General features: G+C 37.7%; 3 protein-coding genes and 1 non-coding gene across 5 annotated transcripts; 2 read left to right on the forward strand and 2 right to left on the reverse strand.

Annotated features, from left to right (window-relative positions):
- The first annotated feature begins 15640 nt into the window (after positions 1-15640).
- LOC140882927 (protein NRT1/ PTR FAMILY 5.6-like) lies at positions 15641-18524 on the forward strand. Its single transcript, XM_073289190.1, has 4 exons — positions 15641-15830; positions 16506-16723; positions 16811-17355; positions 17446-18524. Exons 1-4 carry the CDS (start codon positions 15689-15691, stop codon positions 18302-18304), a joined length of 1764 nt encoding a protein of 587 aa, XP_073145291.1. The 5' UTR covers positions 15641-15688; the 3' UTR covers positions 18305-18524.
- A 472-nt stretch (positions 18525-18996) lies between these two features.
- On the reverse strand, positions 18997-20050 carry LOC140885329 (protein MIZU-KUSSEI 1). Its single transcript, XM_073292298.1, has one exon. The coding sequence runs from the start codon at positions 19954-19956 to the stop codon at positions 19186-19188; it is 771 nt and encodes a 256-aa protein (XP_073148399.1). The 5' UTR covers positions 19957-20050; the 3' UTR covers positions 18997-19185.
- Positions 20051-20397: 347 nt separating this feature from the next.
- LOC140883238 (protein RETICULATA, chloroplastic-like) lies at positions 20398-23718 on the reverse strand. 2 transcript variants are annotated; one of them, XM_073289623.1, is made up of 8 exons: positions 23516-23718; positions 22791-23430; positions 22596-22694; positions 21954-22174; positions 21718-21787; positions 21486-21565; positions 21152-21216; positions 20398-20851 (listed from the first exon to the last, which is right to left on the reverse strand). In XM_073289623.1, exons 2-8 carry the CDS (start codon positions 23361-23363, stop codon positions 20658-20660), a joined length of 1302 nt encoding a protein of 433 aa, XP_073145724.1. In that variant the 5' UTR covers positions 23364-23430; positions 23516-23718; the 3' UTR covers positions 20398-20657. The 2 variants fall into 2 exon arrangements, with proteins under 2 accessions (XP_073145724.1, XP_073145723.1); XM_073289622.1 differs by having other exon boundaries at positions 20399-20851; positions 22791-23419; positions 23516-23717.
- A 1044-nt stretch (positions 23719-24762) lies between these two features.
- On the forward strand, positions 24763-24836 carry TRNAV-CAC (transfer RNA valine (anticodon CAC)). The gene has a single exon. It is a non-coding gene; the product is annotated as a tRNA-Val (tRNA).
- Positions 24837-24840: the final 4 nt, after the last annotated feature.

Here is a 24840-nt window from a genome sequence, read left to right on the forward strand (position 1 = left end):
GATCTGTGTGCGTTGGTTTTATCTGCTTTCTGGGATTATTGTTCTTATCTGTGTGTTTCGTTTGCTTGGTGAATTCTCGATAACCAAATTTCGGATTGATTTCTAACAAGTGGCACCGTCTGTGAGAAACTAAGAAAAGATTGTGGGATCAATGAAGTTTGATATTGAGAAGTTTACGGGCAAGAACGATTTCTTGCTCTGGAGAATTAAGATGCGTGCAATCCTGATACAACAAGGATTGGTGGAAGCTCTTAAGAAGAAGGAGGAGATGTCCGATGAGATAAAGAACAAGGATGAATTGCTCGAGAAAGCACACAGTGCAATTATTCTCTGTCTGGGTGATAGACCTCTTCGGGGGGGTGGCCAGAGAAGAATCTGCAGCGGCTGTGTGGCTTAAACTTGAGAATCTATACATGACGAAATCCCTGGCTAACCGTTTGTACATGAAACAGAGATTGTATTCCTTTGTGATCAAGGATGAGAAGAAACTTGAAGACCAGATCGAAGAATTCACCAAGATATTGGATGACTTGGAGAATATTGAAGTAAAGCTTGAGGATGAAGATCGGGCTTTGATACTTCTAAATGCTCTTCCAAAAGCATATGAAAATTTCAGAGATGCTTTGCTATATGGAAGAGAACAGACAATAACATTGGAAGAAGTTATGTCTGCTATTCAATCCAAGGAACTTCAGAGAAAATCAAACACAAACACTGAATCACATGAAGAAGGTCTTACGGCGAGGGGCAGAAGTGATAAGAGGACATCCAGTGGGAAATACAGGCCAAAGTCCAGATCGAAGAGTCAAGGAAGATACCAGAACAAAAACTTGGGTAATATGAAGTGCTATGCTTGTCAGAAGGTTGGACATCTGCGAAGAGATTGTTCGGAAAGGAAAGGGAAGCAGCAGGAAAAACCCAAAGAAGATGGTACTCTGGCCGTAGCTACAGATGGATATGACTCAACAGAAGTATTGGTGGTTTCTAAAGGTGATCAGAACCACGAGTGGATACTGGATTCAGGATGCTCCTTTCACATGTGTCCTATAAGATCTTGGTTTGAAAAATTGGAGGAATCGGATCAGGGCATGGTACTGTTGGGGAATAATCAATCATGCAGAATAAAGGGCTCTGGAAATATCAGAATAAGGATGCATGATGGGATCGACAGAGTACTCACCAAGGTGAGGTATGTGCCCGAGTTGAAGAGAAACTTGATATCATTGGGAACACTTGATGCTCAGGGATATTCATTCAAATCAGGAGCAGGCAGTATCTCAGTGTCTAAAGAATCTCTGGTAGTTATGAAGGCTGTCAAGAGGAAGCTCCTGTATGCACTACAAGGTGAAACGATTATTGGAAGTACAACAAGTATTCAGGAACAGCAAGACAGAACCAAACTATGGCATCTGAGGCTTGTACATGTAAGTGAGAAGGGATTACATGAGCTATCTAAACAGGGTCTGTTAGGTGGAGATAAGATCGAATCACTTGAGCTGTGTGATAGTTGTGCTCTTGGGAAATTAAAAAGAGTATCTTTTGGTCAAGGAAGTCACACAACTGAGCAACCATGACCTACATTCATTCAGATCTATGGGGTCCTTCTCGGACAGAAACTCATGGTAGAGGCAGATACTTCATGTCTTTAATAGATGATTACTCAAGGAGAGTATGGATATTCATCTTAAAGACTAAGGATGAAGCATATGACAAGTTTAGAGAATGGCTGCTGGCAGTTGAGAACAAGAGTGATCGAAGAGTTAAACACCTGAGAACAGATAATGGGCTGGAATACTTATCAGATAAGTTTGTCAAGCTATGCAAGGAGAAAGGCATTACCAGACACAGAACAGTGGCAGGAACGCCACAGCAAAATGGCCTTGCAGAGAGAATGAACAGAACTCTTCTGGAAATGGTCAGATGTATGTTGATCAATGCTTCTCTTCATAAGTCCTTCTGGGGAGAAGCATTATCTACTGCGTGCTATTTGGTCAATAGGTGTCCATCCAGTGCGATTGGTTTCAAGACACCAATGGAAAAGTGGAGTGGAACACCTGCAGACTACTCAAACTTGAGGGTATTCGGATGTCTTGTTGTGGATTATACCAAAGCGAACATGACGATAATAGAAATTGCGGAATAAAATAATCTTCAAGAACACCAAAGATTTACGTGGTTCACCCAATATAGGCTACGTCAATGGAGCTGCTGCAAATCTTTATTACCGGAGAAATATTACAAGTGTATACAAAACACTATATCTCTCCACACCCAAGCCTCGAGTATTACCGAGAAAATATTTCTCTAACTCACACAAGAGATCATCGAAAAAAAAAACAACTCTTTTTTTCTACTATTTATTTTCTTCTCTACTGTCAATACAAAAGAGAAGAATGGGATACAATAGCTGAAATAAGGGAGCTCTATTTATAGTAGATCCTTCATTCTTCTTTCTTCAAACATTCGATGTGGGATTCTTTAATGGGCCTCACCCTTAACAATTCTCCCACTTGAAGACTTGATTTCAATCATGGCTTCACACAGTCAATGCAGCAACTCATCCCTCCTTGCTTATACTTGCAATCCAACTGAAGTCGAACACAACTTCAGTTTGTCAGTGGTCACCGCCTTTGTGAACATATCAGCTGGATTTTTACTTCCAGAAATCTTCTCAAGCATCAAGATTCGATCTTCCAAAACTGATCTGATAAAATGGTACCGAACCTGTATATGTTTCATCCTAGCATGATAAACAGGATTCTTTGCCAAATGAATAGCACTCTGACTGTCACAGTGTAATGTGCTATCCTCAAGCTTCTGACCCAACTCTTCAAAGAATGATCTCAACCAAATCATCTCTTTGCTCGCTTCCATGACTGCAACGTACTCAGCTTCAGTAGTCGAAAGTGCAACAATCTTTTGCAACTTGGACACCCAACTTACTGCCGTACCACCCAATGTGAACACATATCCAGTAGTACTCTTTCTGCCATCAAAGTCACCACCCATGTCGGCATCGACATATCCTTGTAAGTCCTGATTAGTCCTCCTGAAGAATAGAGATAAACCAGCAGTACCTTTCAAGTATCTGAGAATCCACTTCACTGCTTCCCAGTGTTGTTTTCCCGGATTGCTCATAAACCTGCTCACAACTTCCACTGCATGTGCTATGTCTGGTCTGGTGCACACCATTGCATACATGAGGCTTCCGACAGCAGAGGCATAAGGAATCTTATTCATATAAGCATGCTCCTGCTCCGTCGATGGTGATTGGACTTTGGTTAGTTTGAAATGACTAGACAAAGGAGTACTAACTGGTTTAGCTTCATCCATGTTGAATCTGCTAAGCACCTTTTTCACGTACTCTGCCTGAGATAACTTCAAGACTCCGTTCACCCGATCTCTTGAGATCCTCATTCCAAGGATTTGCTTTGTAGCACCCAAATCCTTCATTGCAAATTCTTTTGATAATTCTCTCTTGAGTTTATCAATCTCCACCAGACACGATCCTGCTATCAACATGTCATCCACATATAGCAGTAGAATGATATAAGAACCATTAATCTTCTTCATATAACAACAATGATCCGTCTGACACCTTAGGAACCATTGTTATTCATGAATCCATCAAACTTCTTGTACCACTGTCTTGGAGCTTGTTTGAGACCGTACAAGCTCTTCTGAAGTTTGCATACCATTTTCTCCTTCCTTCGTACTTCAAATCCCTGTGGCTGCTTCATATAAATTTCTTCATCCAAGTCACCATGAAGAAACGCCGTCTTTACATCAAACTGCTCCAGATGTAAGTCTTCCTTAGCCACTAGTCCAAGTACAGTTCTGATAGTGGTTAACTTCACCACTGGAGAGTTAATCTCGGTATAATCAACGCCTTCCCGCTGTTGAAAACCTTTCACAACAAGTCTTGCCTTGTACCGCTTGCTACTGTCAACTTCTTCTTTGATCCGGTACACCCACTTGTTGTGTAATGCCTTTTTGTCTTTCGGAAGTTCTGTTAACTCCCAAGTCTGATTGGATGACAGTGAATCCATCTCGTCTTTCATGGCTAACTCCCACTTGATTGAATCATCATTTTGCATCGCTTCATCAAAGGTCTCTGGTTCACCTTTATCTGTCAGCAAAATATAATGAAGTGCAGGGGAGTATTTTTGAGGTGGTCTGATTGTTCTTGACGATCTCCTGAGTTTAATCACCGGAGTTTGTGGATCAACTTCTTGTGCAGTTTTTTCTTCCTGCTTACTATCCTCCGACTCATTCATAGGAATATCTATCAATGTCACTTCATTTGACTTCTGGACTTCAGGACATTTATCTCCTGCTGCAATGTATGACTTGTCCTTGTACAAAACTTGCTCATTGAAAATGACATCTCTGCTTCGAATGATCTTTCGATTTTGGTCATCCCAGAACCGATAACCAAAATCATTATCTCCATAACCAATAAAGAAACATTTCTTTGATTTTGGATCAAGTTTCGTTCTACTGGCTGAACCGATGTGAACATATGAGAGACAACCAAACACTTTCAAGAACGAAAGGTTTACTCCTTTGCCGCTCTAGACCTCCTCTGGTATTCTGCAATGAAGTGGTACCGAAGGTCCTTTGTTGATCAGATACGCTGCAGTGTTAACTGCATCAGCCCAGAATGATTTCGGCAGTCCTGCGTGCAATCTCATGCTCCTGGCATGTTCATTCAGGGTTCTGTTCATTCTTTCAGCCACACCATTCTGTTGAGGTGTACCAGGAATGGTTTTCTCCATCTTGATCCCGTTTTGCGCACAATACTTCTTGAACTCAAAATCTTCATATTCTCCTCCGTTATCAGACCGTAAGCACTTCACCTTTAAGTTGGTCTCATTTTCCACCATGACTTTCCACCTCTTAAAGGTTTCGTAAACATCAAATTTTTTTTAAAAAAATAAACCCAAACCTTCCTGCTCGAATCATCAATAAATGTGACATAATATCGTGAGCCGCCAAGGGATGTCACAGGAGATGGTCCCCATACATCAGTATGAATCAAATCCAACTTTGCTGCTTTTGGTTCTCTACCGCCTTTCGAAAAGCTCACCCTTTTTTGTTTTCCAAGAACACAACTTTCACACAATTTGTGTTCGACAGTTTTTAACTCCGGTAGCTTTCCTTTTGATATCAGCATCTTCATTCCCTTCTCACTCATATGTCCAAGTCTACAATGCCATAGACTTGAGTTGGCTCCAGCATCCACAGCTGCTAACATTTCTCTGCAACTGGAAGTCATATAAAGAGTTTCAGTCTTTGTTCCTCGAGCAATAACCATGGCCCCTTTGCTAACTTTCCAAGATCCATCACCAAAGGTCACTTTATGGCCTTCGTCATCGAGCTGTCCCACTGAGATTAGATTTCGGGTCAACTTTGGTACATGTCTCACTTTGTTGAGCTTCCAGATAGATCCGTTTGACATTTTCAAACTGACATCACCCATACCAGCTATTTCCAAAGGTTTTCCATCAGCCAGGAAAACTTTTCCGTAATTACCAACAGTGTAATTACTGAATAGCTCACGATCACTAGTGGTATGAAACGAAGCTCCCGAATCCATAACCCAAGAATCAACCGGGCTTTCCATGGATAGTACTAAGGCATCATGTACATTCTCAGTAACAACATTTGCATTATTCTTGGGTGATTTGCAGTACTTTTTCATATGACCAGTTTCACCACAGCTCCAGCACTTCAATTTTTTTTCAAAAGTATTTTTGTCTTTTCCAGTTCTTGATTTGGATCTGCCACGCCATCGGTTAGAACTTTTTTCGCTGCTCCTGCCTCTGCCTCTATTCTCGAGATTAAGAGCAGATCTCGATGATGTCGCTTCTCCCGAATCCATCCTGCGAACTTCTTCACCAAGAATTCGATCTCTGACATCATTGAATTGTAATTTTCCTTTGCCAGCAGAATTACTAACCGCTGCCCGCATCGGCTCCCAAACATTTGGTAAAGACGCCAAAAGAATAAGTGCACGGATCTCATCATCAAACTTGATTTCCACCGATGTTAGCTGGGAAACAATCGTGTTGAATTCATTGATGTGTGCCGCCACCAAAGCACCTTCCTCCATCTTCAAGTTGAATAACTTTTTCATGAGGAACACTTTATTATTTGTTGATGGCTTCTCGTACATGTCCGACAAAATGGACATCATCTCCTCCGTGGTTTTTGCCTCCGCCACGTTGTGTGCCACGTTCTTTGTTAGGGTCAATCGTATTACACCTAACACCTGTCGGTCAAGGAGCTCCCACTCATCATCCTCCATCTTTTCTGGCTTTTCCCCGGATAGAGGTTGATGTAGCTTCTTGCTGTACAAATAGTCTTTAATCTGTAACCTCCAGAATGTGAAATCTGTACCGTCGAACTTATTGATTCCAGGTCCCGATCCGTCATTTCCGGCCATCGCTTCTCCTGCCTTAATAAAATTTCAAAAAATCTTTTCTCCAAGGCTCCCGAACACCGTTACAGCTCTGATACCAGTTGTTGTGGATTATACCAAAGCGAACATGACGATAATAGAAATTGCGGAATAAAATAATCTTCAAGAACACCAAAGATTTACGTGGTTCACCCAATATAGGCTACGTCCACGGAGCTGCTGCAAATCTTTATTACCGGAGAAATATTACAAGTGTATACAAAACACTATATCTCTCCACACCCAAGCCTCGAGTATTACTGAGAAAATATTTCTCTAACTCACACAAGAGATCACCGAAAAAAAGAACAACTCTTTTTTTCTACTCTTTATTTTCTTCTCTACTGTCAATACAAAAGAGAAGTATGGGATACAATAACTGAAATAAGGGAGCTTTATATATAGTAGATCCTTCATTCTTCTTTCTTTAAACATTCGATGTGGGATTCTTTAATGGGCCTCACCCTTAACATGTATTGCATATGCTCATCTGAAATATGACAAGTTGGAAGCAAAGGCAGTCAGATGTATATTCATTGGGTATCCGGATGGTGTGAAGGGTTATAAGGTTTGGAACCTGAAATCAAGAGGTCCAAAGTGCTTCAACACCATGGATGTGAAGTTTGATGAATCCAAACTGGGATATAAAATGAATACAGATGAAAAGGACAGTCAGATCAATGTGAATGATAAACTACCGATTGAGGTTGAGTCTTTTGTGCCAGATGAAGGTTCAGAAGAGATACAAGATGAGATTGTGACAGCAAGAGATCAAACAGAGGATTTGAGCACTTACAATCTTGCAAGGGACAGAACCAGAAGGGAGATCAGAGCTCCTAAGAAGTTTGGTGAAGCTAATCTGGCTTGGTATGCACTTACAGTAGCTGAGGAGGTGGAGCATTCAGAGCCAAATACTTATGATGAAGCTATGGCGAGTAAACAGAAAAACAAGTGGATTGAAGCTATGAATGAAGAGATGAACTCACTTGAGAAGAATCAAACCTGGAAGCTAGTAGACAGAACGATGCATCAAAAGACATTGGGATGCAAGTGGATTTATAAACAGAAGGAAGGAACTCCCGGTACAGATCAGATCAAGTATAAAGCAAGATTGGTTGCAAAGGGTTTTGATCAAATAAAAGGGATAGATTTTAATGAGGTCTATTCTCCAGTGGTCAAACATTGTTCCATCCGGATTATGTTAGCACTGGTGAACCAGCTCGATTTGGAGCTTGAGCAGATGGATGTGAAAACTGCGTTTCTACACGGTGACCTGGAAGAAACCATTTATATGGAACAACCAAAGGGCTTCATACATCAGAAACCCAGAACAAGGTCTGCTTATTGAGAAAATCATTGTATGGGCTGAAGAAGAGTCCGAGGCAGTGGAACAAGAGGTTTGATGAGTTCATGATTGGTATTGGTTTTGTGAGAAGCCAATATGATAGATGTGTCTATCTTAAGAAGGATGAAAGGCAGGTTATCTTGTACCTACTGATTTACGTTGATGATATATTGATTGCAAGTAAAAGTAGGACAGAGATATCATCCTTGAAATAACAGCTCAACACAGAGTTTGAGATGAAAGCTCTGGGTGAAGCGAAGAGAATTTTGGGCATGGACATAGTGAGAAACAGGAAAAGGCAGGAGATTCATCTGAGTCAGAATAACTATTTGAAGAATGTTGTTCTTTGGTATAACAAGAATCAAGCAAAATCTGTCTTGACCCCTCTGGGACAGCATTTGAAGCTATCTGCGAACCAGTCACCTGAATGTGAGGAAGACAAGATGAAGATGGCTGGTATTCCATATACTAGTGGAGTGGGGAGTCTCATATATGGAATGGTATGCAGTAGGCCTGATCTGGCATACGCAATCAGTGTTGTGTCGAGATTTATGGCTAATCCGGGAACATATCATTGGGAAGCTCTTAAGTAGATTCTCCAATATCTCATAAACACAACTGGGTTGGGGTTGAAGTTTGAAAAACAGCAAGATGGGATTGATCCGGTAGTTGGATATGTGGATTCAGATTTTGCTGAGAACTTAGACACGATAAAGTCATTGACTGGTTATGTGTTCACCTTTTATGGCACAATGATCACCTGGAAGTCAAATTTACAGTCAGTGGTTGCCCTTTCTACCACTGAGGCAGAATTCATAGCTGTTACTGAGGTCATAAAAGAAGGATTGTGGTTAATAGGAATGATAGCGGAGTTGGGTGTAAAACAAGATCAAGTTGTAGTACACTGTGACAATCAAAGTGCAATACACTTGACGAAACACCAAGTCTATCATGAACGATCGAAACACATAGATGTGAAGATGCATTTCGTGAGAGATGTGATTGAAAAAAGAGATGTGATCCTTGTGAAGATAGCATCAGAAGAAAACCCTGCAGATGCTATGACGAAGTCACTGCCGTATGCTAAGTTCAAGAAATGTTTGGACTTAGTTAATGCGGTGATTGAAAATTAGCCAAGGAGGCTAGGATGGAGAGCAACATTCAACCTGAAAGAATCAAGGTGGAGATTGTTGAAGTATGCTTCTATCAGATTGAATGGGAATAGAGAAGAGATCGGATCGAATAGTACAGATCAGATGAGCTCGGTGTTCAGATGAGTTCATGGCCCAGATCGTATACTGGGATCAGATCGATGTGATGGTCAGATGAGTCTTCGGATGAGTTCATGCAGATAGATTGCTCGAGTATTGTGATTTGGTTAGAAGTCAGATGAAGTTTCCGTAAAGCTGGAAGCTTGCAGGCAGATCGATGCAGATCGAAATACGAGGGCAGATCAGACTGATGAATGAAGGCTTATCGGGTTGGAGCAGGTTGACTTTATATTTGGGTCGTAAGTTACTGTTGACCTAAAGCCCAAAATAAAAGTCGGTCTAATTCTCTATATAAGCAGATGAAAGCTGGCCGCAACGAGAATAACAGAAAATCAAAATTCTTCAGAATATATTGAGAGAGAAGAATGAGAGATTTCGAAGGAAAAAACTAAGTGTAGATTGTAACGGGAATATTCAAGTATCAATAGCTTGAATCGTGTATGTATCTAGCTTGATAGTTTGTCTGAGTCCATCTCTGTAATAAGCTCTGTTCTTGAGCTTGGGTTGTTCTGTTGGTGATTAATAAAAGTGTTGTGTTGCTCTCCCGTGGACGTAGGCAAATTCATTGCTGAACCACGTAAATACTTGCGTCGTTTAATCGCTTTCGTGTGAGTTGGTTGATTGATCTGTGTGCGTTGGTTTTATCTGCTTTCTGGGATTATTGTTCTTATCTGTGTGTTTCGTTTGCTTGGTGAATTCTCGATAACCAAATTTCGGATTGATTCCTAACAAAATTAATATGGGGAATTGTATCTAAAGTTTGGGGCTATCATTGTCAAATGACTAACAACGGAAGCAAATATAACGCTAGACTTTGATTAATTTTTGTGAGCAGCTATTCGTACGTAGTATGTTACGCCAGTTGCCAAGTGTGCATGCAACTAAATTATGAGCCCATTTTTCATGGTTGATATATACTTGATATTCATACAATACGAGGGGAAAATATTGCATTTGAGATGGGGGTTTTGAGGTTTAGTTCAACCTACATTACGAGTATTAACTATTATCCTAATTGAAGATTTAACAACTTATGATTTGTTATGCCAGCACTGTAATATTAATTATACATATGTATTGAAACGTACACCCTTAAATGAATAATTTGGATATTACCCATAAGGTAATGTCTCATTAACCGGGTCTTGGGGAATGAGGATCATATCATTTGAAGAAAGGGAATATGTAACATGTGATGTAAAGAGACCTGCATCAAGGCCATTAATTCGTGTGAGATATACTGTATATGAATATGATTCTATATCCACATGGTTGTGTCTATGTATAGCTTCACACAGTGTGTTGTCTTTTTTATTTTATCATTATCAATTACGATTTTATAAAATATGAATCGAAATTTTATTTATAAGCCAAAAATTCAATTTCAACCATGCATGTACATATGCATGACATTTTTAGTTATATATCTAATTTCATTGAATCAGTAATTGGTTCAGCTCCATGTTCTGTCCATGGATTGATTTTCATTAGAGAAGGGGTGGACTACGCCTATAGGCCAGCCAGACCAACTATATTTTTATTTTTTTTGCTTGTAATATGGCTTTCCAAAATAATTAACACCGTTGTTAAGCGTTGTCTTTCTAAAATATCTCAATAAATTACGAACAACCTTAAATCTTGAATCCGTTCCTGACTCTCACGTGATTAATCACTGACATCAAAATTTTATAATATAATATACATCAAGTCATTTCTCTCATCAAATCAAAATTGATTTATAAGCACGTGAGCCAATCGTTTAACATGAAACAATCGAGGTTAACGTTGGGATAAATGGTTTTAATAAAAAGAAAAAAAAAAAAAAAAAGAGAGAGAGAGATATTAAAGTAAATTAATAATAACACAAAAGTTGTTAGTGTCATGTGGCCCATAAATCGCATTTTATTACAAATTAACGACGTGACCAGCTAGCCATGCACGCATCTTTTAATTTATTGTCTTCCACCATTTACAAAAGCTAAAGCATACATTAAAGTTTCCAATTACTAATGCTCCACCACCACATATAATTGCTCTCATAATTGTAACTAGCAAATTTTTGCACGCAATCCGTGCAACTAAATTAAATTTGTTCGTGAAATATATCGAGGTTTAATTAATTTTTTAAGTTAATATTTGATGTTTTATTTTATTGAATTATATATATTTTTAAAAATAATAATAAAATCATGGGAATGAGTATTTTGAAAAAAAAAGGTTGGTCAATTCATTCATCAAAAACTTTTGAATGTGCCCAACGTATTGTTCATTTGTTTGAAGTGCTCATTCCTTGAGTACGTTTCGACTGATCATGACCAAAATATAATTAATTAATTATTTATACAAATAAACCTGTCGATTTTTGTGAGAAATTAAATCACATTTTTGGTTCAATAGCTTATTAGCTTACATATTTTTCGTTTCGTCATGTTATCGTCAATTTACATGCACTCTTATTCTTGTAATTACTTGTATTAATTGTTTTCTTAAAAAAAAAATTATTAGTCTTTTTATCACCGGAACGGACGCTGCCGCAAGTCGCAACATCATTTTCCATGAAACACAATAAATTAAACCACTGCTCAATATATCTATTGATTTTTATAATAAAGACGGAGCTCGAGGTAAAAGAAGCTGTACCAGCCTTACCTTTTTATTTAAGTAAAATATTTTACTTCATTTTGCATCCAGCTTAGTGTCATTTATTAAGAGAAAATTGCTCTCCAACCATGCACCCTTGTATGCATGAGCTAATATATCTTTGAGTAACGAGTTTGAATATTTAAGTCTTTATGTTAAAAATTTTTTAGCATGAAAGTTTCTATCCGTACGATAAAATAACACCAAATACCTCCGTGAAATTATTAAAGAGTGAAAATATTAAAGAGCTAATAACACCACGTGTAATGGATTTGAGCAAATGAACATCTGTATTATTTTTTTTAGTTCACTCTCCCCAAAATATATATTTTTTCTAAAATATATATATTAAAAGACAAAAAATATCTTCATTTAAAAATAATACTCTATCATTTTGTCAATTGATATATTATATATTTTGATCCATCAAATTTGTTGTGCAAAGATTTATTTATTTTTTTATCACTTAAATCGTACAAATCTCAACCGATTGAATTTAATTCTTATGTAATGATTGTATTATATTATCGTATATTAGCTACATGAAAAAATGTTATTATTTAAAAAAAACTAAAATGATATATAAAAAAAAATTCAAATTTTTTGGCAACAATTTTCTTAAAATTTAAATGCCATGCATTTAATTTTAACAAATAATTTGAGCACAGGATAAAAAATTCACAATGAAAAACTTTTTTTTATTCATTTTCATACGTAAAATAGATTAAATATATTTTTAGTAAAAAATATTATCAAACATTTATTTTTTGTGTTATTATTTTAAATTATCTAAAAATTATGTTTTGAAAAAATATTATTTTTTTGCTGAAATTTTTTATATATATCATTTTAGTTTTTTTTAAATAACCACATTTTTTCATGTAGCTAATATAAGATAATATAATCATAACATAAGAATTCAATTAAATCAATTGATATTTATACGATTTTTTGTGATAAAAAATAAATAAATAAATTCTCACATAACAAATTTAATGGATAAAAATATATAATATATTAATTGACAAAATGATAGAGTATTATTTTTTAATGGAGATATTTTTTGTCTTTTAATATATATTTTAGACAAAAAATATATTTTGAGGAGAGTGAGCTAAAAAAAATATAACACAAAATTCATTTGCTCAAATTCATTACACAGGGGTTATTAGCTCTTTGATAATTTTACGGGGTACTTGGTGTTATTTTCTCCATTTATTAAACCCGTATTTAGTTAAGAATGGTAAAAAAATAAAAATAAAAAGAAGGAATCAATGTGAACCCCATGCAAAGATTACGAGAAAGCATAATATATATTTTGAGTTCATTAATTGGTGCTTGTTACTTGTCAAAATCCACTTTAATAATTTTATTTTCTTTAAGGGCTTTAAGCTTTTTACGTGCGTACCTAGCTCGGATAATATTCTCTGTTGCAAGTAGAGCCGTCAATTTGGGTTAGGTCCGCCGGGTTGGTCCGACCCGCCACACAATTTAAGTGGGTTGGGTTGAAATTTTTTCAACCCAACAAAAGGTGAGCCTAGATGGGCCAACCCGCCTAGGCCCGCGACCAGCGCGGGTTGGCCCGCCGCAGGCCTGAAAAATTAATAATTTATTTTTATTTTTATTGTTATATATGCATTTTTTAATAAAAGTTGTATTTTTTTTTGTATTAATTAATTTATATAAAATTTACACACATGAAATCAATAATTAAAATTTTTATTAATATGTTTCTATTAATATTTATTTATGAAATTATATTTATAATTAATTTTAATATTTTTTATTTATTTTTATTTGTCGTAATCCAACCCGTGGGCCGGCCCGCCTAATTCGCAACCCATCTTGGGTTGGGTTGGGTTGAGTTGAGAATTTTCAGCCCGCCAGGATGGTGGGTCGGCCCACCATCGATCCGCCAAAAGATGGGTTTTTGATGGGCCGGCTCGTCCCGCCATGAATTGACCCGTTTAACAGCTCTAATTGCAAGCACGAATCAACTCCGTGGATCAATAATCAAATTCTTTGTTCGTTCCTTCATTAATTTGACCATATTATATATACCAACAATAATCTTTCTTTTTACCTTAAGCACATAAAATCTAGCTACAAATCTGGAAAAATTTTTTGCCTTTTAAACATAATTAATATCGTGTCTGTATTATTTATGTCCACCAACATAGAATCCTGCAGCTTCGAACTAGCTAGTTCATTTTTTTTTGTGGCATGGGAACTCGCAACCGCTATCTTCGGTGCGCATTGAGTAAACCCCCGAACTAACGAAATAGCCTGCAAACTACGTTAGCCAGGTAAACCATACTAGTCAAGCTCTGTGTGACAGACTAGTCCAAGAAGTAGCTAGCTCATTTTACTTTCAAAATCAACGGCTCTAATGGACTGAATTCAACAGTGAAACTAGTTTTTTTTTTTAACTCCAATTCAAAATCATTTTAGCTCATGATAATTTATTCATTTTTTAGTATATAATATATAGCTTATTAATTTATGAATATTAATTATCAATGCAATAGAAAAACTATTTTGAAATAATCTTACTGCTCTCAAATCAATTATTCTAATCTTACTGCTGTCAAATCAATTATTCTAACTTTCAAATTTTTATTTTTTTTTTTTAAAAAGGGTTGACCCCGAAGGGGACCCCATTCCACATGAGTTAGAGGCACATTGGCTCATGCGGAGGGTAAATCGAGGGATGTGCACGAGCGGCAGGGACCTGAAGGAGGGAGCACATGGCCCAATCCCCAGAGCATACTCCCCACAATATTTCAGCAGGAAATATGCTCCACACGAGGATCGAACCCGCAACGCTGGGGAATTTCTTCCCACGTCACCTCAGGTCTTACCAACTCGCCTATGCCCCTGTGGGCTATTCTAACTTTCAAATGATTGTGCTAGAAGGGTACCCGCAATTTTGAACCAAAAAATCTAATTTTATCGTGGGACCTACTATGACACGTCATTCTCATCTCAAAATAAAATTTTCATCTCAAAATAAAACTTTTATAACTTTTCACCACAATCCTAAACCTAAAAAATAACTTTTTTACCGGTCTAACTAATCATTTCTACTCATATTATAAAATTATTATTTATTACCTAAATTTTAATTTTAATTTTATAATATAATAAAATTAATTTTATGTCAAATAATTCTAAATACGTAAAATTATTTAATAAATTAAATTTTAATTTTTTATGCACTTCATTATCTTTGAGTAATTATTTTGTTAATATTTTTAAGTGATTACATAAATTAATGTTAATTATATTTTATTATTTTTCTTTATTTAAATATAATTAAAAAATCATATATATATATATATATATATATATAGATAAAAATCAATGCATTTCTGATTAAAGGGGTGCCGTTCCCAACACAAATTAAATATAATTTTTTTTTTATAATTAAGTATGTATGCTGAAGCTGGCGTCCAACAGCTTCAAAAGTGGAACCTGCAGGCTGCAACGCGGGCAGCCTGCAGGTTCAACTTTTTTGTCTTTTTAAAACCTAGCGTTTTGCAACCACCCTATTATTATTATATTCACGAAAAAAAAAAGAAGATGAAACAAGAACAGGGTTTAAATCTAATTAATGTATACATTAAAATGATTTAAAATATATAATTTTAATTGGATTACGGATAATTTTTTCCCACTTTAATAACTTGAGATCATGTGTTCATGGTCCTTGCTTTTGGAACCAAAACTATTTTTTCGTTTTTTGTGTGTGTGTTGTGTGTGTGTCTGTGTGTGTGTGTGTGTATTATTTTATTTTTTTGTTGGGTGGGGATGGTTCTGTTTTGAGTCATGGTTTGACACGAATAATATAGTCCACTCTAGATTATGCCACTATATAAGAAAAACCAAGCAAGCTTGCCAAGTGCCAACCCACAACCAAGATTACTTCTTGAGACATAATAACACTACAATTGACCCAAAGAAAAAAAAATGCATATAGGGCAAATCAAGAAACAAGAATCAGAAGCCATAGATGAGGAAAAATGGGTATTGGATGCTTCTGTAGATCATAAAGGAAGAGTCCCTCTTCGAGCTTCCACCGGCACTTGGAAAGCCTCTCTTTTCATTATAGGTATTGAATTCCATTAACCATGGCACCAGCTTTCGTTAGGATATTGTATATATTTTTTAAGCATGCTTTCCTTTATAAATACAGGGGTTACTAGGATAGTCGTGTCCCCTAGACTAACTTACGGGCCCTTTGTCTTGAAAACGAGTTCATATTTCTTGAAAATGGCATGCTGGTTGATGCACCTAACTTCGTTACAGATTCTTGTACAGCATGTGTTGCAAGGATGATCTGTGTTATTCGTTAATGGCCAAAACTGAACGAAGATGTTAATGTAATGCTATAACCTGTTGCTTGTTCGCCATATTTCTATTTGTTCAAAACAGAAGGATATGAGCCTTTTTCAAACAGTCATGATTCGCCACTCTTTCCAAGTTATTGAAGCATTACTAGGCAAAGAATCTTTGATATGACATAGGAAATGATAATAAAATAATAAAAAGTAGGAAAGCATTCAGATAGCATAAAAAAGAAAATTTGAGATAGCAAACATATATAAGATTAGCAGGCCAATAATAAGATCATAACAAGTATAAGCAAGACGGGTTTATTTTCATACTGCTAGAAGCCAGTTTTACCAATTAAAACCTGCCATTTGTTCCTTGCCTCTCAATCAAATTTCTGGAAAAACTTATATAAAAAGAGAACATATTCAGTGTTTTTGGTTATCATTTGCAGCGATCGAGTTCGGGGAGAGGCTCAGTTATTTTGGACTTGCTACAAGTTTGATCGTATATCTCACTAAGGTGTTGCATCAAGACTTAAAAACAGCAGCAAAGAATGTCAACTATTGGTCTGGTCTAACGACTATCATGCCTTTGCTTGGAGGGTTTCTAGCAGACGCATATCTTGGTCGATTCTCCACGGTGCTAGTCTCATCAATTGTTTATTTACTGGTAACTTTAACATATATATTTTTTTCTTCCAAATGATGTCAGAACAAAATCTTGAAATCGAAATATAATCATTCTTGATGCTTACAGGGCTTGCTAGTCTTGACCATGTCCGGAACCATCCCGGATTTAAAGCCCTGTGACAAGGGTTCCTCTCAGAAACCTCGAAGAATCCATGAAGTGTTCTTCTTCCTTGCCATTTACTTGATCTCAATAGGCACTGGTGGGCATAAGCCTTCACTTGAGAGCTTTGGGGCTGACCAATTCGACGATGAACATCCTGAAGAAAGAAAGAAGAAAATGTCGTTTTTCAACTGGTGGAATTTTGGGCTTTGCTGTGGTCTTTTACTCGGGGTGACAATTATAGTTTACACCCAAGATCACATTAGCTATGCCGCGGCAGATATTATCCTTACAGCAGTCTTAGCTTTCTGCACGGTGATATTTTGCGTCGGACGACCATTTTATCGTTTTCAAAAGCCAATGGGAAGTCCCCTAACACCAATGCTACAAGTACTTGTAGCAGCTATTGCCAAGAGAAATCTTGCTTATCCATCGGAATCGAACCAACTGTATGAGGTTCCTAAATCAGACAAGAAACAGGGGAGGCTTCTTTCGCATACCAATAAGCTTAAGTAGGATCATCATTTAAATCCATAAAACTAGTAGTTTTAATCTTTGTTTATAGTTTAAGAAACTAATCATCCTTTCACCACATGTATCAGGTTTCTCGACAGGGCGGCAATCATTGGTAACAGACAAAACTTGGTAGATAATGAAATAAATCCATGGAGATTAGCAACTGTAACCAAAGTCGAGGAGATGAAGCTTATAGTCAACATGGTGCCAATCTGGTTAACCACACTACCGTTTGGTATTTGTGTAGCACAGGCTGCTACTTTCTTCATCAAACAAGGAGCAACACTGAATCGTAAAATCACTCGAGATTTTATGATCCCACCAGCCTCCATATATGCTTTGGCAGCCATTGGGATGATATTTTCTGTCACAATCTACGATAAAATCCTCGTACCCTTCTTAAGAAAAGTAACTGGCAATGAGAGAGGGATCAACATTCTCCAAAGAATTGGTATAGGGATGATTTTCTCAGTTGCGACTATGGTAGTAGCTGCCTTGGTGGAGAGGAAAAGACTAAGCATCGTGGAGAAAAATCCACTCGAGGGTTCAGTTTCAATGAGCGTATTTTGGGTAGCACCGCAGTTTATTATAATCGGAATAGGAGATGGATTCACACTTGTGGGATTACAAGAGTACTTTTACGATCAAGTTCCTGATTCAATGAGAAGCTTAGGCATAGCATTTTACCTCAGTGTGCTTGGCGTTGCAAACTTTCTCAGCAGTCTTTTGATAACTCTAGTGGATCATGTTACAAAAAAGGGCGGAAAAAGTTGGTTTGGCAAAGATTTGAATAGCAGCAGGCTCGACTATTTCTACTGGTTGTTAGCCGGAATTACAGCAGTTAATCTTTGTGCCTATGCCTTCCTTGCTAGTCAATATTCTTACAAGAATATAACAACATTAGCATTGGCCAATGGTCGTGAAGATAACATTGTTTCTGCTTAGGATTCAAAATAAGACTCTGATGAATAACCTATTGATTTACTCTCTATAAATCCTAGGTTACAAATCTTGTAAACGTTCACTGTGCATATCCCAAATGCCCCAACAAGAATATTTGCCGTGAATAGTTAAATGAAACACTATGATAGTGAAGCTAATCATATAGAAGTATTTGAATGATGGATATAACCATATGGAAGATCAATAAAATTGTCCATTGAATGTGCTCCAAAGTCTCACTCTCATGACACCAAGATCGTGCACCCATTTGAAAATTTTATATATTTGTATGGCTCGCAATACCAAACATCGATGCTGTGAATACGGCCAGCATCCACATTTTCTGTGTAACATCACCAATTTGTCTAGACTATGTCTACTTTGATTTAAAATTTCAGTTTGTCCAGCCACTAATTTACACATGGAAATGTTCTAATTTGATCAGATACTAAAAGCACTGTAACAGAATAAGCAAACTGTAACATAGAATGAAATATAAGAATCTTCTCTAACAAATGCACATCAGATCACATTATTGAATACTTTTTTAAGTATAGCCAAATAGGGCCGAGGATCTGTTCTTGAAGGGCAAATCAAAGCCATGTGCTTTAACATAAGCAATATAAGCAAAGAATGGAAGTAAACAAAAGACACTATTCTTGAAGCTATTTCTAATCAAAAATCGCTAACAAAAACTCACTCGTAACTTCTTACACTATAGCTAGGAATTCAAGTACGTTCCCACAATTTTTCATATCTTTTTTTTTTTCAAGAAGTAAAAGATAAACTGTATCTCAGAAATGGCAAAAGATGAAAACAAAAACCCCCAAGTTTTCTCATCTTTCACAAAAATCCCATCTTTTTTCTCGGTTGGTAATGAAGAGTCATCTGGTTCTAAGCAAGAAAAAGCTGAGTTCTTGACCCGGGCCATCATCAGGGTTGATCAGATGGAAAGACTCTGAATCAGCACTCCCAACAACACACTCATAGTTAGCCCGCATGTACATGATTCCCTCCGAACCCGGCCCGGACCCGCATGGGATTACGCCAGCCCCGACTGTGATATTCTGCATGGTCTTCAGCATAAGCCTATTCTGCTGCGTGGCCTTGCGGCGGACGGCGAAGCCGAGCTTTCTCCCGTTGCAGCAGAGAGTCCACAAGGGGATTGAGTGAAGGGGGCATCGATTCAGCTCAGATTCGGCTGATTCCGCGGCGTTGAACTCGAGGGCGATTCGCACTAACCCACATTGCATTTCTTGGATAAGAGTGGTTGTGGGGATGGAGAGCTCGAGTAGGAGAGAGGGCCGAGTATTTAGACGGCTGTGCTGTATGCAGAACCGAACGTGGCCGCCTTTACGGCTGCCGAAGATGGTTCCAATCACCATTGTTCTGGAACAACGCGGCGGCGCGTGGGAAATAGCTGTATAGGTGGTGGTGGGAGTGGAAGGATCGGAGGAGGATGAATCACCTTCTTCGTGGGGGTCTCTTTCTTGTTCTTGATGGGCGGCGAAGGGTTTCTTGTCATCAAGATCGTCCCGTAGTGAAGTGCTCAGACGTTTCTTGACGGCGGAGGAGGGCGGTTGTGGGGTGGGGGAAGTGGTGGCTGGGTTGAGGCATGGGAGGAGGAATCGACGGAGGGTGTCGATTTTTGTCATTATTTTTCGATTTTGTTCTGTTTTCTTGAAGAAATTGAAGAAAGGGAACTGAGCAGGGAAGATTTTATTTCATTTTTTCTTTTTGATTTTTACAAGTTTGAGAATATGGCCATTTGGGTTATGCGGAGAAAAAGCAGTGACTGTATGGCCTATATATAGGCCAAGCTTGAAAATAAGCGCATAAAATATGGAGGGAAACGGCAATAGCCGTTAAAAAATGGGTTTTTCTGTAATAATAAAAATTTCAAATATCCGAAAATTAGCTGTATTACTAGGAAAAACTCGAAGCTATGGTGCAGGGTTCGCAGTGACAGGCAATTGCAGAACTTGACCGTTGACCAAAATTGTTTGATTCATGGCATACAACACATGGAAAAATTATGGGGCATGAGGTATGATGGGCCATTATTTTAGTTGTTGAGCATTATTTCGACCACATATAATGTTGTTGATTAATATTAGCAATGGGCACCATCCCGATACTTTTTTAGGCATCGCGGCGACGATTATTTGTGTTCTTGAATTCAAATAACTCACACTAGATTTGGTATTTCTGCAGCAGCTAATTGAATCTCCCAAGAATCCGTTTCATTAAGAACACAACATAACACTTAATGGCCAAGTACACTTTCCCTCGGCAGAGATGATACTTGATTTTTCTGCCAAACAAAAAACGAAAGTGTAATTGCTTCTTCTATTGATCATTGCACACCAGACCACCTAGCCCAATCAACAAACTGCATGCCACCATACACATTGTTGGCGAATCTTACGCCGACCGTAAAAGCCAATGCAACAGGTGGAACCTGCTTTGCCATAGGAGATGCCTCGACTACACGCTCGAGCCCATTGATAATCTGATATCGAGTGTTTGAAGAAACTGCCAGAAACACACCTGGAGAAGATATCATCATTTTAGCATAGGTGGGGGCGTAGGATATCGTTCCGGAATAAGCAATCATGGAGAAAAGGGTTTCAAACTATCCCATAAAACAGTCTAAAAGATATTTAGAAAGCAATGGGAAATCAGAGTTTAAAGAGGATAGGCTATTATTATAACTTCACACTTCAAGAAAGATAGCTTAGCACCCGCATCATTATCTAGGTGCTTTTCCTAGAAAAAGGTAAAATTTTGAATTTACAAAAATTATCATAGAACTTTTAGTTGTAAAGGCCACGGAATAAAGCAGCTTACCCCAAAGTGCTGCACTCTTCAAAAGTGGGGGGACTGGAATGTCATCATCGGATTTTCTAATGCTCCTGATGCAAAAATAAAATAAGCAAACATACCTTAGCATTGATATATGTTAAATAAACAACAGGATCAACTTTGGTAAACCGAGTTCTATCCGCTGAAAGTTTACCAAAGTTGGAAGTTGTAGAAACTGATCGTAAAAAAACAAAAAGACGAAGAAAACATATTTGCATTATACTGAGTGGTGGTTTTGATCTCAATTGATAAATAGATCAGGATGAAACTCAAACTTGATGCAAAAGTTGGAAATGAAGCCTTCTGAACAGAAATATACCTTTTTGCTGTCATAATCAAGTTTGCAATTCCTTGGCCAATAATACCACATCCAAATCCAACAAATCCATACATGATTCCCTGAAAACCATGAGTATATCATTGCTGTATATCAAAGAAAAGTGTCGAGAAAAGGGGAAAATAGAAACCACAGTTATTTTTGCAATACTATCATATAATATTCCTGATTCAGAAAATGGGTCATTTCTATTGATAGAAAATTGCAATGTTACCTTATAAAAATAGGTAGCAATTCTCTGGTTTGTCGTAAATGTTGATCCGGGCCGTTCTGCTTCAAACACGCTACATCACAAACACGTAGAGTATTAAACATTAACCAGTGTATCGATAAAAAAACAGAAGCTGTGAATAAAATAATGTGCCTGATAGCATCCCCTTGAGTAATCTAAAGCCAAATGACTCCAATTTCATAATATAATCCACATTATTTAATAAGAAGGGAGGAAACCTGCTAGGAAGTGCCCCATAAGCTCTCTTCATACGGCTGAGATATCCTTGAGATACAGATGGCTGTCCAATTCGAGCATATGGTGCCAGCATACCAACTAGAGCAACATTAACAACCACCCCGACCAGAAGGTCCGCGGTATAAAGCTCAAATTCAGCCCAGAAGTCTTTTCCCCTCGTTTTCACTTCCGCAAATGTTGCACAGCATGAATCGATAACAATCTGAAGAAAAAAAAAATAAAGACGTACTTTTTGCACAACAATGCGATGAGAAAATGTTAATAATTTTCCTAATATACCATGACATTAAACACATATAACATAGTACATTCTATAATCATGAGTAGCCGCTGAAAGTAAGAAAACATTATCCAATCACACAAGGGAACTGAGAGCTTGAATGGTATCAGTTATAATAGTCAAATTGAGATTATACACAGGTCTACTTCAGTGCTGCAAGTGTACAAACTTAACTTGAGGGGTTGAATCTAAAATGGTGATATTTTCATAATTTGGAGATCCAATGGCCCACTCTAAGCTAGCGACAACATGGAATGAATCCAGATTTTGTTCTTTGTACAAGTGCTTCCACTAACTAATGTGCTCTCCAAAAATGGAAAAGAATGAGAAACAAGGTACAAACCTCAGTTCCGATTTTGAAGAGAAATGATGGATCAGCCAACATCCTGTTTCTAAGCCAAGCTGATGATCTTGTTAGGAATCCAAGGAGCCGCGTTGAACCCTACAATCTCAACATGATAAAACATCAATTATTGAAGTAACAAGTGTGCTAGATTTCTTCTCGGCTATGCTTAGTTTCACATCAAGTAAAAAATACCTGCAAGTCCAAATATCTAACAAGAAAAACTTTCCGGAGTCCCACGGTCTTGGCAGCCTCCAACATATCAGCTGGAAGGCTAATCCCTTGGGCCTCGGCCTCTAGAATCACCTCCTCAAACTTCAATATTGGTCCAAATTCTTCTTCTTCGTTATCACCTCCATTGTAACCCCCACCACCACCAGAAAATTTCCCATTCCCGTTCCCATCTCCACCACTCCCATCAGTGAAATCCCCACCACCACCATCTAATTTACTATCAGGTGTCGATACATAATTTTTTTCCCCGATCCTAACATCTTTTCCTACATAATCACCGTCACGTGCTTCGGTTGTGGTAGTCACTAACACAACAGGTTGGGGTTCAACCTCCCGATTCGACGCATTGACGATCACAAGTCTCTGCCTTTTGTTACTACACAGCAAATTCACATTTGTTCTAAACCCATTAGCATTGAGATTTCGGAAGTTTTTAAAAATCAAACTTGATGCCCCAAAGCACCCAGACGTTAATATCTCATGCTGCAAATTCTTGAAACGGGCAATTCTAGCACTTGAAGAACAACCCGCCATTTCGATAGCTCAACAAGCTATTAGACGGCGAAAAGTTGACAAATTGTAGAAAAATCCTGTTGCAAAACTAAGAGACTTGAAATCACGCCATCCTAATGACTACAAATTAGTGATAAAAACTGAAACTCGATGGGGAAAAAAAAAAGGATTACCTTGGCGAGAAAAATGGGCTGGATTATTACTTATTGGGTCTTAAATGTGCTGGAATGGGAAGAAATGAGGCTAAAAAGGACGAATTCGAAGGAGATCTGCAGTATTGCTGGGGTATGAACTGTGGAGCGAAGCGAGGAGACGTGCTGTCGGCTCGTAATGTTGTTTAGTGTGGTAGGTAAGATGTGGCGGCTGGTGAATGATTTGCTTAATGTGTTCCTCACCTGGGACCCTCATTTCAAGCGTCTAGAATAGGGTTTATTTTTATGACTATGCAAACTGCCATCTGCCAACATAGACTCACCCGCACACACTAACACCATGGTGATGGTTGAAAATTAAAAAAAAATTGTACATGGAAAACATAACATACATTATATTTATGGCGAAAAAAGACTAAAAGTAATATTTTTCATTAATTCAGATCATATCAAATGTCTCAGAAAATTAATCGCGAAACAATGCCATAAGAGTTTTTGTGATATATATTTTAGTGATGAAAATTTATTCGATTAATTGCACTGTCCCAAATAATTTGTCATCTTTACATCCATTTATTGGTTTCGTGCTAGTGCAAAAGTTTCAAAAACTTTGTTTGTTTGTTTGGTTGGTAATAAAACTCCATTTAAAAGTCTTTAATTACAACAACGTGTACCCAAGGTGAAAAACCAAATAAAAACCAAGTGAAAGGACTCAAAACGATTTAGAACAAATTTTGCAAGTGTGTGCTGTTGAATTGGCTCGCCAACGAGTTTTTTTTTTTTTTCAACGCGTGTGTTTAATGCCCTTAAGAAAAGCATTTCGTTTATGGCAATTGTCAATCTCCATCAAATCCCAAATATGTGAGACCCATTAATTTTGATTAATCATGGGGTTACACATCACACGCAGGATAGTGTCTTGCGGACGGCATGTACTAAACCCCCAAGTATTTAGAATACATCACCGTTCAGGTCACCTCTAGAGGGTTTAGTACATGCCACCCGCAGGGCACTACCCTGCGGGTGATGTGTAACCCCATGATTGATCAAAATTAGCGAGTCTCATGTGAAGCCCATTAATTTTAACCAATCATGAACCACCATGTCACCCACAAAACACTACCCTGCGGGTAGCATCTACGCAATCCCTCTAGAGATTCGGAATATGTCCAAATGTTGGTAGTGTTATAAAACAACCGTGCATTTTATCTATTATTATTATTATTACAGATATTATTTGTATAAAGATAGGATCAAAAATCCCTGTTGTCTGGGTGGTGTAGTTGGTTATCACGCTAGTCTCACACACTAGAGGTCCCCGGTTCGAACCCGGGCTCAGACATTAT

This window comes from Henckelia pumila, chromosome 2 (assembly GCF_033568475.1).
Source record: "Henckelia pumila isolate YLH828 chromosome 2, ASM3356847v2, whole genome shotgun sequence".
NCBI classification, from domain to species: domain Eukaryota; kingdom Viridiplantae; phylum Streptophyta; class Magnoliopsida; order Lamiales; family Gesneriaceae; genus Henckelia; species Henckelia pumila.

Coding starts and splice junctions, on each gene's coding strand:
- LOC140885329 (XM_073292298.1), bottom strand. CDS start 19,956: ATGACAAAAATCGACACCCTCCGTCGATTCCTCCTCCCATGCCTCAAC.
- LOC140882927 (XM_073289190.1), top strand. CDS start 15,689: ATGCATATAGGGCAAATCAAGAAACAAGAATCAGAAGCCATAGATGAG. Junction 15,831..16,505: donor AGCCTCTCTTTTCATTATAG/GTATTGAATTCC, acceptor TATCATTTGCAG/CGATCGAGTTCGGGGAGAGG. Junction 17,356..17,445: donor TCGCATACCAATAAGCTTAA/GTAGGATCATCA, acceptor CACATGTATCAG/GTTTCTCGACAGGGCGGCAA.
- LOC140883238 (XM_073289623.1), bottom strand. CDS start 23,363: ATGGCGGGTTGTTCTTCAAGTGCTAGAATTGCCCGTTTCAAGAATTTG. Junction 21,788..21,953: donor TATGGGGCACTTCCTAGCAG/GTTTCCTCCCTT, acceptor TTTGTGATGTAG/CGTGTTTGAAGCAGAACGGC. Junction 21,217..21,485: donor TTGATTATGACAGCAAAAAG/GTATATTTCTGT, acceptor TTTTTGCATCAG/GAGCATTAGAAAATCCGATG.